General features: G+C 42.9%; 1 protein-coding gene across 2 annotated transcripts in view; it reads right to left on the reverse strand.

Annotated features, from left to right (window-relative positions):
* The window catches only part of LOC126395019 (ras-specific guanine nucleotide-releasing factor 2), a 73136-nt gene that overhangs the window by 14204 nt on the left and 46124 nt on the right, over positions 1–12808 (reverse strand). Inside the window, exons 14-18 of one of the 2 annotated variants that reach the window (XM_050052207.1) lie at positions 11875–11957; positions 11278–11526; positions 8050–8142; positions 5368–5858; positions 1811–1936 (exon numbers count right to left, since the gene is read on the reverse strand). In XM_050052207.1, the coding sequence (XP_049908164.1) occupies positions 1811–1936; positions 5368–5858; positions 8050–8142; positions 11278–11526; positions 11875–11957 (1042 nt within the window). The remainder of the gene's footprint in view (positions 1–1810; positions 1937–5367; positions 5859–8049; positions 8143–11277; positions 11527–11874; positions 11958–12808) is intronic. The other variant, XM_050052208.1, reaches the window with a different exon arrangement.

Below are 12808 nucleotides of genomic sequence, written 5' to 3' on the forward strand. Positions count from 1 at the left end.
CAGGCTGAGTTAATAAGCACTATGGCAAATTGAATGGCTATGAATAAAACCAACTTTTCAGACCAGTAGTTTGCATGAAAATAATATGTTGTTTGTAGATAATGTCCAAGTTTATTTAGCGCATTTATTTATTACATTAGTCATAAACATATCAAAAGAAAAATATGAATTTGTACTAATTCTTGTTGGTACTTGCTATATAATAGAAACTATAGATGCAAAATACAAATCTGAAAATTCACCTATTCATCATTTATTGTCTTTATTATCATATATAAAACTCCAAATCACCAACATTGCTATTCTTGTTACATGCACATGCACATTGCGGACCATAAATATGCTTTACCTCCTCGTCATTGACAGTATCTTCCAGACCAGTTGCCAAAAGAAAACATTAGCATTGTATGTTTCTGTAAACTGTGTATGAGCTGACTTTGTCATCAGTGGTTGCCAATGTCTCGCTAAGAAACAACTGATTCTGTTGTTTGTTGATCCTAAACAGTGGTCTGCAGCTCGGCAGCCACCGAGTGGACAGACACTCTATCTCCTTAACGGCACAGGCCAGGGGGCTGAAACTCATAGAGTGGCCTTGTCGCACCTCCGAGAAGCTGCTCTGTCTATTTCAGCCCTCTAGTTCAAAGGAGGACATAGAGCGTCTGTCCACTTGCCCTACCCTGAGCCCAATGGTAAGGTGTTGCAACTGGACACACTTATTCCAATTCCAATACCTTAACATTATGCCAAAGGTATAACAAATGGACAGAGCTATATCTCCCAAACCACTTGAGCTAGGAGGCTGAAATTCAGTTCCTGTCGCCCCCATTGTCCCAAGCATTCCGCTCCGAAAAAACAAAGCTGATCGGTGGAGGTTGAATTTTAGCTGGTTTTTCAATTTTGGCTCGGGAATTCAGCCATCTCGGATTGGCCCCAAACTCAGGAGGCCTGCAGGCCAAAAGGTCTCCCCAGGTGGATGCACACCTCAAAATTTCAGCCCCCTAGGTCAAAGCACTTGGGAATATATAGCCCTGTCCATTTGCCATACCTTTGACATCATGCTAAGGTATTGGAATCGGACAGAGCGTGTCCAGTTCCAATACCTTAGCATTGGGCCCAGGGTAGGGCTAGTGGACGGACACTCTATCTCATTAAAACCTCGGTCTAGGAGGCTGAAACTCATAGAGCGACCTCATTGCGCCTCCAAGAAGCCGCTCTGTCGATTTCAGCCCCCTAGCTCGAAGTGCTCTGTAATTGTGTCTATATAACCATTACAGTAGTGACTGTGCTGCCAAATCCAGGTATTTTTGGCCAAAACTTGATTTTTCCAAATCATAACCAAATGGATTTTGTGCCTAAACATAAAAACACATTACTCACAAAAGTCTAAACATAAGGAAATGTAAAGTTTCAACAAATAACAACATACAAATGTTAAATATCCATGGTTTGGAGAAATGTACAATTCCAACATTTATTGTGGTGATTGGGTTTCATATCCAGCAGCCACACAAAAGTCCCCACTGTGATCAAGGAAAACAAACCCACGACTTTTAAAGTCATCTTCCCTCAGTCACACAGGACCATTTATGCCATGGTCTGGCTGTATTTGAGCTTTATATTATGCTGCCGCACTAAAGATGTTGGCCTCCAGGGTCAGGGATGTTTGCCTGGCTCTGCCGAGTGGCCTGTCAGTGGGCACAGCACTGCCCACTGTGAGGGCCTTTAGCTATGGCACTGTGGTCTAGTTATGAGTCATAAAACCACAGAGGCGCGCGCACACACACACACACACACACACACACAGTCTTACCTCCAGGCTGTCTGTAGCGGAGGTGTCGAGGTGTGGAAGGAGAGCGACTTGGAGACATGTCTCCTGCTTCACTGCTCTGAGGAGACTCGGGGATAATTTTCTCCAGTGACACCGACTCCAGCACGGCTAGACATGAGGACAGGGACAAGAATAACAATGATGATGATTATGATGATGATGGTGATGATGGTTATGGTCATGGTGGTGGCCATTCTCTTCTACTGGAGAGAAGAACTTTATTACACTCACTATAACCAGTTGATAACATCAACACTTTTATTTGTTCCCTGCACGTTTTGTGTCCAAGTAAGTGTTCATTTACATGTGCCGCAGGTGCACAACTGGGTTGAGATCTGAGGATTTTGAGGAACATGAAATATTGTATGTTTCAAACCATTCAATGTCACCTAGTTTCCTGTGTGGATGCACTTGCATTCATTATGTTTCTACACTCATTTATTCAGGTTTTTCCTTTAATTTGTCACCCTTATGCATTCAGCCATTAAGAAGTATTTCACTGCCAGAAAGATGGTGTTTTCATAAAACTAGGCTGTCTATGCTGTAGAAAAAGGCCATTTTATTCTCTTCTGCTCAAGAGGTAGAAAATCTACAACTACCAAAATGCACTGTGCGGCACTGGACCAATAAACGCACCTGCTGGTAGGTGACGTATTGCAAACTTAGCCTTTTTGACAGAGGACACAATATAGTAGCCTGCTGATAACAGCTGAACTCAAATCACAGTTAAACAGTAAGATAAAATTAGGTGAGAAATAGGCAAAGTAGTAACAGACTCTTGGTTCATAATGGTTCAGTTTTGTCAGACTTTTTTACAATACAGGAAACAGCATGGGACCCACTTCCTGTTCACAATATTACAGCTAAACAGTGCACTAAAATATGTTTTTGGAGACATTTAGATGAGAAAGAGGCAATACAGTAACAGAATTGTGTTTTTTTATTTGATCAGTGCTGCCTAGTTTTACTATTTGATTGGAGTTTGGTCTGAGGTTGGGAAACAAAGACAAAAGAGAGGGGTGTGTCTCTTTCTCGATCCACTTCTACACTTCAGTCAGGACACTTTAGTCACAGAAAACTTCATTTCCATCTGCAGTATTATATTTGGCGGTATAGTACTGTCCTGGGGCCTCTCTGCCTTTCCTCTGGCCTATACAGAAAGTTTCTTCCATGTGCCTATGTGGAAAGCCTTAGGCGGAGAGAGCACACCTCTCCGCCCTTCCACACGCCTGCGTCGAAAGCCATAAGGTAAAGAAAGCACACCTGTCTGCCCTTCCACGTGCAAACGACGAAAGCCTGAGGCAGAGAATGCAAACCTCCCTGGCCTTCCATGTGCCTACATGGAAAGCCTTTTATGTCCATGGTTGCAGGCATACAAAAATTCAGAAATTCAATCTGTAACAGCCCTGGAGCCAGTGAAACACAACATCTGGCAGATTTGAGCTGAGAGACGACCAGGTTGATCTGGGCACTGGTAAGATGTAGGGAATTTTACCACAGTTCATTTACACACACTACCAATGTTGTTGTGATACAAGGCTGGTTGGAAATTCTGCAAAGTGTCCTTTTAAGTACCAAAGACACCACACATCACCTGGTTACCAGGAGCTTTACACTGTAGATGCTCGTGTTACTAATTACAGTAATGCATCCTGTTGCCTCACAAATGCATCTGTTGTTTAATTCCAACCAATTTCACTCAACTTGACAGACACGGAGATTGCCTATTTCACCTGATGAGTCTTTAATATATATATGCAGAATGTCACACCGGTAATTTGTCAGTGACAAAGAAAGGCCAAGAGAAAGGGCACGATCAACAGACAAATAGGAAGATATGCAAATAGCTACATGTGCATGGATACATATAAACACATAAACATCTGATTACAAGCTAAAGAAACCGTGAGGATCTATGCAGAGGAGGTGAGAGTGGTTTGATGGTACGAGTGCTAATGGCTCTTGTCTCCTAGTAAACGTTAAGCAGCTGCCACTGACAAACACACACACACACATATATTTTATGTGTGTGCACATGCTAATGAGAGTCTTACTGCAGCTTGTCCATGCTGTGCTGCTTCAGATGCCCTGACACTATCTCTCTCCAGTCTGAGAGGGCTGTTTAACACCACTATTAGAAGATCTGAGTGTGTGTGGTGGGAAGACTCAAGCACACAAATGTGAGCAGATAATGATGTCCCACCAGGCGCCTGTTCTGCTCTAAAAGGGAGCACTTTACACTGTGCCATTTGACAAGTGACCTCCAGCTCTTCATGAGCGTTTCAGCACACCAGTAAGACTATATGTCGACGTTCAGCCATAGACAATATCTTAATGAGCTAAGTGCAGTGTAGAAACACAGAATGAGAATATGAATCATCTGCAGATGCTTCACAATTCTGCCGTTACATTCCCCCATAAAATAATTACAATCATTATATTTTTGTATAATTAAACCTTCTTGAAATGCCCACAGAACATCTCTGTTGCTTTCATAAATATTATGTGATTTTTCTTTTTAAAGTATCTTTAGACTGAATTTCTAGAAGCAGGTCACCACTTAAGCCTTTCAAAATGTGCTATTTAGTGAGACTGGTTATATCCATATTATCAATAAAGTGTTTATGTACAATAGGACTGGGTATTGATCCTCAATACTTTTTTGGTACAGACCGTAATGCGTCTCTGGCACTCAAAATGGAAAACTGTCAATACTGAAAGCTGGCATTAAATGATTTTTAATCTGGTTTAGGAGTAATGTGACACCTCCTGAACTCCCTACCTTCTTATCTTGCTACAGTAATGTGGTAGTGTTCTCCAGGGGGTGTCAATACATGGAGACATCACTGTTGGGTATGGCTAAAGGTGAAAAAAGCTCACATCTAACCACATCTAACCACGTCATGATTCTGAAGCAGGATTCATACTTGTGCGTCAGCTCTATGCAGAATTTACGCTGTAGCCTACACACGTGGCCTACGCTGTTGTGAGCATTTATACTTGTGTGGTGGTGTGTCTGTGTCACTCGGCAGTTACACCTCCAAAACACTAGTCGGTGGCGGGGTTTCTGTGAAGTGCTGTAAAATTTAGTTGACTCAAAACACACGTTAAACATGACTTAATAGAGACAATTTCAAACACAAGTACCACAAATCTGCTTCATTATAACTCAAGGCATTCAGAGATGAAGCACTTGTCTTCTGCTGGACACATTTTCCCCACAAATAAAACATGCTAATGTTTTTAGCACAAGCCTATGGCATTTTACATTGTATGAATTAGCCTAGCAGCTAGCGAACTTCTCTCTACTCATCACATTTTTGGGGAGGTGCAGGTCAGGCTACGGTGTAGGATATGGCATCGATGAGTGTGGTCAGAGGTGAAACAGACTTTACACTTTCAACCTGAGAGGGCAGTGAAACACTGCTTCTGCATTGGCACTAATATACTATATATATACATTTTAATCAAACCTGGTCTTAATGCTCTGTACAGCATAAATGTTTTTGCACTGTATTGAAGTGGAAACTATAGCATACCTCTGCGGATGCTCCGTCTCAGTTTGCCACAGAAGGGATCAATCTTGGGCACCTCCTCCCCCTCTGCTGACGAGCAGGGACTCTGGTCCGGAGATGAGGGGATGGGAGGAACTTGTTCCGGCAGTGGCTTATTGTTGTTGGGTGGAGGAGAGGTGGATGAGGGAGGAGGAGGAGAGGTGGCGGTCGGAGTCGGGGTCTGAGGTGTCGGAGTTTGGGGAGTGTAGGCAGATGTGGGGCTACTGGCTGCAGACTGGGAGGTGTTGTGGTTGAGGCTGGAGTTGGACAGAGGACTGGTGAGGTCGAGGCCTCCAACCCTGGCAGTGATGGGTGAGTGGAGGGAAAGCTTTCGTGTTTGGACAGGGGAGGAGGTGCGGGACGGGATGGACAGAGGAGGTGGAGAGGAGAACTTGCGGCAGAGACGAGGAGATTTGTCGTTTATGTGCTCACCACTTCTGTTGTTCTGGTTGGTGGCAAAGAACAGCTCCAAGGACCTGGAAAGAGCAAAAAAGCCATTTGTTAGCAAAATAATAGGATATTTAAAAGAGATGGAAAGAAAACGTGGAATTGCAGCAGCTCAAAATAAGAGCTTGTTTGTCCGTGTGCCTTAAAGAGTAAAAGTTTCACTAGCAAAATAATTTTGTCAGATATTTTTTCCTGTCTTAGAGACATTAATCTGGTTTAGGGTCAAAATATTGTGTATTTAGAATTCATAAAGAAGTAGAAAACAGTGTCTCATGGAAAAATTTCTAATTTCACAGTACACTGGAGACCTCAAGGCATTCAGCGTTACATTCGAGGCATTTAGATAATCCAGAGTGGCTTATAATGAGTGGGCACAAACAGTGCAGTCAGAAAATATTAGAACAATGACGCAATTTGTTTGGTGTTGTGTCTGTGCTCCGGCAGACTTGGTTGGAAATAAAACAATGTCTTTGAGGTTTCCATGTATCCTTCGGCTCTAGTTTTAGGGTGTTTACATCCACATCAGATGAATAGTAGGAATTTTAGAGCTTTGTATACATGGTTCCCAATTTTTAATGAACAGGAAGTAGTAGGACAAGTTATCATAACGTTAAAGCTGCTCTTATTGTTGTCTTTATAAATTCAAAGGATGAAATTACTACATGTAATGTGAAAGAGGTCTCACATATAAACCCTAAGACAACAGATGGTCCTTGTTAGGCAGCAACCCTTTAGGCATAGCAATTATGCTGGGAGCAAAGGAGAGGGCCGGTAAATGTAATAAGGGCTGCATAGAGAGGAGGCCGGGTGGGATGGATGGGGCAAACAAACTCAACATTTTCACCCAGGAAACTGCTGTTTGTGCCCCGTGTGAAAACAAAAGCCAGCGTTGACTTATTTTAGCTTTCGTACCACGTGCTCTCAGGAAGCTGTTTAAAATGAAAAAGTTCTGATAAAACCCACTGTACACTACCTAGAGCAGCACCAAACAGCAGATGGGCAACTAGGCAACATAGCTGAATATTTTGCAGCTAAAGAGCTAGGAATTTTCCTTCAGTTGGTGGTGACCAAAACTGAGCTAAAAAAAGAGTGGACACTGGACATACACTTGTCAAATGAACATAACAGAACTCTAAACTTATGATAATGTTGGCTTGTGTACTACGTGTGTAAAAAGCAACCATGTGTTGGCATGTTTGCCCTCTCTTTTTAAGGTGCTTTTTCCACCAGTTTTGTCGGTTAAGCTGAGATCGGGTGACTCCAGGTTTTAAAGAGTATGGTCTGGGCCTGCTCTATATGAAAGGTGTCCTATGATAACTTTTGTTGTGAAGAAAAATGGACTTGACCAGTGGAGAAAACTTTGCTATTTTGGATGTACTGACTAATATTTAGGAATATTGTTCTGCTGCACTGACCTAAACTCTTGGGTCCATGTATGGAAAGGGTCCAATTAACCTAAAACTGTTCAGCAAATGTGTATGTTAACCCCCTCAAAACCCCTTAAAGCTAAAAGTTTCCAATCTTTTATCACAGACTACATTTGCAACATTTAAACGCCTTATTTACCAGGCAATGAAAGTGCCAAAGCTTTAATCAACAAGCATTTTGCGGTGATATTAACACTGCTCAGAGAGTCATGTGTACAGAGATACATCAAGGGAGTAATCATGTAATCATGCACTGATAAACACATCCATCATTTATTCACACAAGCCAGTTATTCAGCAGGAAATAGAGGAGCAAATCGCATCCCAGACTGAAAGAGGAGAGGGAGAAATGAAAGGCAGATAGAGGAAGGAAAGATACATGAAAAGCCGAGAGGAGGGATGCTGAAAAACTTTGAAGCAAGCAGCGGAAGATGCTTAAGAGAAGGACATAAAGCAGACTGAATAGGAATGACAAAAAGGGATCAATATGAATACAGAGAAATAAAACAGCCTTGAGGAAGTGATGCTCCAGTGAGAGAACATGCTACAGACCGGCTGCAGATTGAAGAAACTATTTCCCATCTCTCATTCCCATCTACGTATCATCAACCTAAAATGTTTCAAACGGGTGAAACTACAACTACTGGGCGTGTTACATTCATATAAGGAGATAGAGATAGCAGGTTGATTAAAAAGGGAAAGTCATGCATCAATGAAGTGTCAGATCAAGAACAAGCAGGAAAAGTTGGAAAGAGACAGCAAGAAAGAGGACAGAGAGAGAAGAGTCGGTTACTTGGGCTGATCCATGGCTATCTTCTTGATCTTCAGACTGTAGTCGGGACAGATGGATGAGATGGACAGACGATCAAATGAGTGGTACCGCACCCTGTAGTTAGTGGGGACATGAAGAGACAGGGGGATGGATGACACAGAAAAATGGTTAAATGGATGAGGGTGATGGTTGGATTGAGACATGAAAATGCAGAAGAGGAGACAGAAGATAGAAGATGGCTTGAGGGAAGATGATGGAAGGATGATAGATGAATCTCTTGGAAGAGGAAAGGTGTGTTTGAGGAGGAGAGGAGGCAGCATGTGAGGGTTCATCTCCCGAATATGAACACATGCATGGGAGGAAAATCCAGTGTAAAACGGTTGCACAGAGAGAGCTGTGTTAAAGTGTGTGTACCTCTGTGTTTATGCATTTATGAGACCATGTGTGTGTCCCTAACAGTGGTATGCAGGGAGTCTCTAACGGAGCCTCTAAAGGGGCAAAAATTAAATGGGGGTACCTCTTTGATTAAGGAATAAAAAAAGTAAGAGGTATGTGAGCCAACAAAAGGGGGAATTTGGGAATTTCCTGGGATCCTCCAACTGAAGTGCCTCCAAAAGTTCAACCTACTCATTTACAAAGGAGTGAAAATCTCAGCAGAGTTCTGCACGGGTCTGATTTTCAAGATCCACGCATATTATCAATTAGTTCTGCAACCCGACCCCCAAATACAAGATCCATGGACTGACTTGAAACCGCAAGTCCTATAATAACCATGCACTGTTCAAATAATTCAGTGAGGCAGCAAGTTTGAAGAGATCATTTAGGGACATTTTATACATATGTGAATAAGATAATACATTTGTTTAAAAACAAAGGTAATTCAAGAAATACAATTTAAATCATGTTTTTTTGCTTATTCTCATAATAATGACAAGCACATCTTCACAGTGAATGTGTCTGTTAGTAATGCGTCTAATTGAAGCAGCTCTCATATTCCAGCTGGTGCAGAGGACAGCCAACACACAAAGCAGCCAGAGGATTCAAACAATTACACATTAAATTAAATGATCAATGCTCACTCAAAGACTTGGAAAAATTAACAAATGCAAGATATAATATTCAAAATTCTAAGAGAGCCATTAAATGTAAATACACAATGTTAAAATAAGGCTAAGAGACTACAGCCATGCTAGTGGCCCTGAGGCTGCACTTACAGCAGTGCTTTCAGCTAAATGCTAATGTCAGTATGCTAACATGCTCCTGTGTAGCAGGTATGGTGTTTTCATAAACAGATAGTAATCAAGCAAACAAACGGCTACCTGACAGCAGATATTTTCTGCTGGGCAGCAGACATGACCACAGCAAAGAAGTGTCATCACATCATCAGTTGTGCACCTCAACATCATCAGGAGTTTCGGCCTTTATCACAAGACACCTTCCGCTGAGGCAGGCCTACCACAGGCTGATCAGGCCTGGGTGTGTATCAGAGGGTTGGCTCCTCCGTGGTCACCTAGGGGCCCAGACGGGATCCTCTCTCCTCAGTCATAGCCAGTGACTGCACCTCTTAGCTGTATTGGCCAGATCCTTGACCACTTTCCTCTGGCCCTGCCTATTAATCTCAAGTTCCTTGAGGAGCCTAGTGGTGGATGTAGCGACAAAGCCTCTACAGCAGACCTCGATTGATTGCACCTCAGCTTTCCAGTCTCTAGTCACCGCTTTAGTTATGAGATCAGCATAGCGCAATCCCTTGCATTCAAACGCCTCCTCCACGGCATACTCCCAATCGACAGTTAGGACTTCAACCAGACAACCAGGTCTGGTCATAAGTTGGTTGCTGCTATCTTGGGTGGAACAGTGAGGCGCTGGCCCAAGTCAGCATGCATTTCGCAGTCCCTGGCTCCATGTAGCAGGCTTGAATTGGAAGACAAGAGGCTTGTTACTTGTTTTTCTCCCTCCCAGACAAACGATGCAGACCGTTCAAACTTATGCTGGGGTTTGAGAGGCATGATGTTGGTGGTTAACCCCTTGGTCTCAAGCTCAGCTGCCAAGCACTTAAGTTCCTGGTTGTGCTACCAGGTGTATCGTCCCTGTGTAAGGCTGGTCTTGCATCCTACCAGGATATGCTTAAGTGATGCTGGCACAGAGCACAATGGACAAGCAGGATCATCTCTCAAGCCAGAGATCTGGGTTGGCAGGAGAGGGTAGGACATCAGAATTGGCCTCCCTCAACTGCTTCCCATCCCATACCCTTCCCAGGTAAATGGTCACTAACCAAAGTATTGGCCAAATCAAAGATATGGACCTGACGACAGCACTAGATGAAAAGTCAAAGGATCATCAAAGTCATGAGAATTCATCCTCTGGGGACCATGAATGTCTGTACACATTTTTATGGTAATCCATCCAACAGTTGTTGAAATATTTCAGTCTGGACTAAAGAGCTGAGCCAACTGACCAGCGTGAAGTCAACATGGCTAAAAAGCACCTTCAAAAACAATAAATCATGTTCCTTTTAAACTTCCTATTGTACTGACTCTCTGGTGGATGGAGGAGAGTAAAAGAGTTAAATAGTGGAAGGTTTGACTAAAAGGATATCTGAGTTGCTCATGTGCCCAACTCGAATGGCGTTAGGGGAAAAATGAAGCAAGTAAAGACATTAAGAGCAGGGACTTGCCCTGACAACCCCACTGCCCTTCCTGCACACCTCTAGTCTCTGGATGAGTCCTCCCTGTTCTCTTCCAGTGAAGGCAGCCACAGGCCACGCTGAGTTAGGCTTTACTTACAAACCTGCCCTGGGGCGGAGGAAAAGACAGAGCTTTTCCAGTTGAAAAGCTAAATTAAGTAAAGTTGAGGAAGAAATATAAACACACAAATATGATGCAGCCAGAGACCTAATAAGAGAAGAGAGCATGAATAAAGCAGAGAGAGAAACTCCTCATCTGACACAGTATATTCCTATAGCTGTGCCAGAAACCATGTTGAAGCATCTGTTCTGCTGGCCTCCACACAGGCTGGTATGTATTTCAGCCAGTATGTAGTCAACCTTGTCGACAGAGAGTCCAAAACACTGACCTACATCTGACTACATCAGAATTCAACAAAAAGAGAGAAGCTAAAAATCACACTCAGAAGACTCACTGCATTTTTCATTCATTCATATATACAGACACATAAAACCAAGCAATTGTGTTTGAGTCAACACCTTTTCTGTGTGTGAGAGTGCGTATTCGTGTGTTTGCATTGTATGACCTGATAGGTATGGAGGAGAAGGGCTTCTTGTAGATGTCGGCCAGTTTATCCATGACCACCGTTGCCGTGGTGAAAATCCTGTACGTGTGCAGGAAGGTGTTGAGGAAGTCTATGGAGAGGAAGCGCAGGTCGGTCAGCCTCTCCAGCAGCCGCTCCACGCTGGCGTAGCGGATCTGGGGGACCTTGCAGGAGTTGAGCGTCTTGCTGAAGCAAATGTCAACATCATCTTTATGGAGACGCACATCGGATCTGATGGATACACACGTACACACATACACACACACACAACCGAGCATGGGTGACTGCTGGGCTGCTTTAGCAAGGAAAAGGTTATGAAGTAGCTGAGCAAAAAACAGCCAAGTACAAAAGAGATAAATGAATAAAGTAAATCCATATATCCCAAAGAAATACGAGTGGATACCAAAAATACATCTGAGCAGAAATAAACATTTAAAAAAGCATAAAACATACAGCCTAAACATTTATTGTACATCAACACAACTGTAACATTTTCACCCAGGTATGCTTTATCATATGTTGTTACAAAACTGGCATGAAGAGATGGGTGCTCCTCTTCACACACACATTCATACTTACTTGATCATATGAGGCACGGTGACTTTAGAGTTCTCCTCAAACACACTGGTCATCAAGCCATTACAGCGTATATTATCTATACACTACAGACAGAGAGATAAAGTGAAAGAATGCCAGTATGAGTGGGGAAAAGTGAGAATGTTTGCTAATTACTTCTATTTTAAAGGAGCAGTGTGTAGGATTTAGTGGCATCTAGTGGTGAGAACTGCAGATTACAACAGTCTGTAACTTCTCCTGTTTGCCACACATGAACTCCCAGTTAGGATTTCTTCAGTGCAGAGGACTCATAAGGCCCATTTATGCTCAACGTTAAATACGGATCCGGATACAGACGGAGCCTTCTGTCCGTGCTCCGCGTTCGTTTCGTCCGTATTTCTGCACGTTTCCATAAAGTTTACGGATACGGGCCAAACGGAGCAGTACCACCGGGAACCGTGGGGGCAGTGTTGCTGTCACTACCTGATACGTAGCTCTAGTGAGACACGAAGAAGAAATAACAATTCAATTTCTCTTATCGGCAGTACTAAAGAAAAGAATTCTCCGTCCTCCAGTCGCGATGTATTTAACGGCCTCACCGACCACCGCCTCCTACAACGCTGCCTCTGTTTTTGTCTTTTATGCAAGAGGTACATTATCAATAGCTCCTCCACAGTCGCCATGTTTGTTTTTGAGTTTGTTGTTGTCATAAACTTTTGATGCTGGGCTGCCTCCTGGTGGATATATTGGTTAACATCCATGGCAACGTAAAGGGCGCATGGAAGTATGTGGGCAGTGACGGTAACATCATTTGAAACGGACGTATACATTTTCGTACGTAAAGGGAGCATAAATGAGCCTTTAGTCTCCGAAACAAATGGAACGGGTGATTAAAACCGGTAAAAACACAGAATAAAGCAATTTCTCTTTACAAATTAGTGTTTCTCCTATTCGGTTT

Source organism: Epinephelus moara, chromosome 8, assembly GCF_006386435.1.
Source record: "Epinephelus moara isolate mb chromosome 8, YSFRI_EMoa_1.0, whole genome shotgun sequence".
NCBI lineage: Eukaryota > Metazoa > Chordata > Actinopteri > Perciformes > Serranidae > Epinephelus > Epinephelus moara.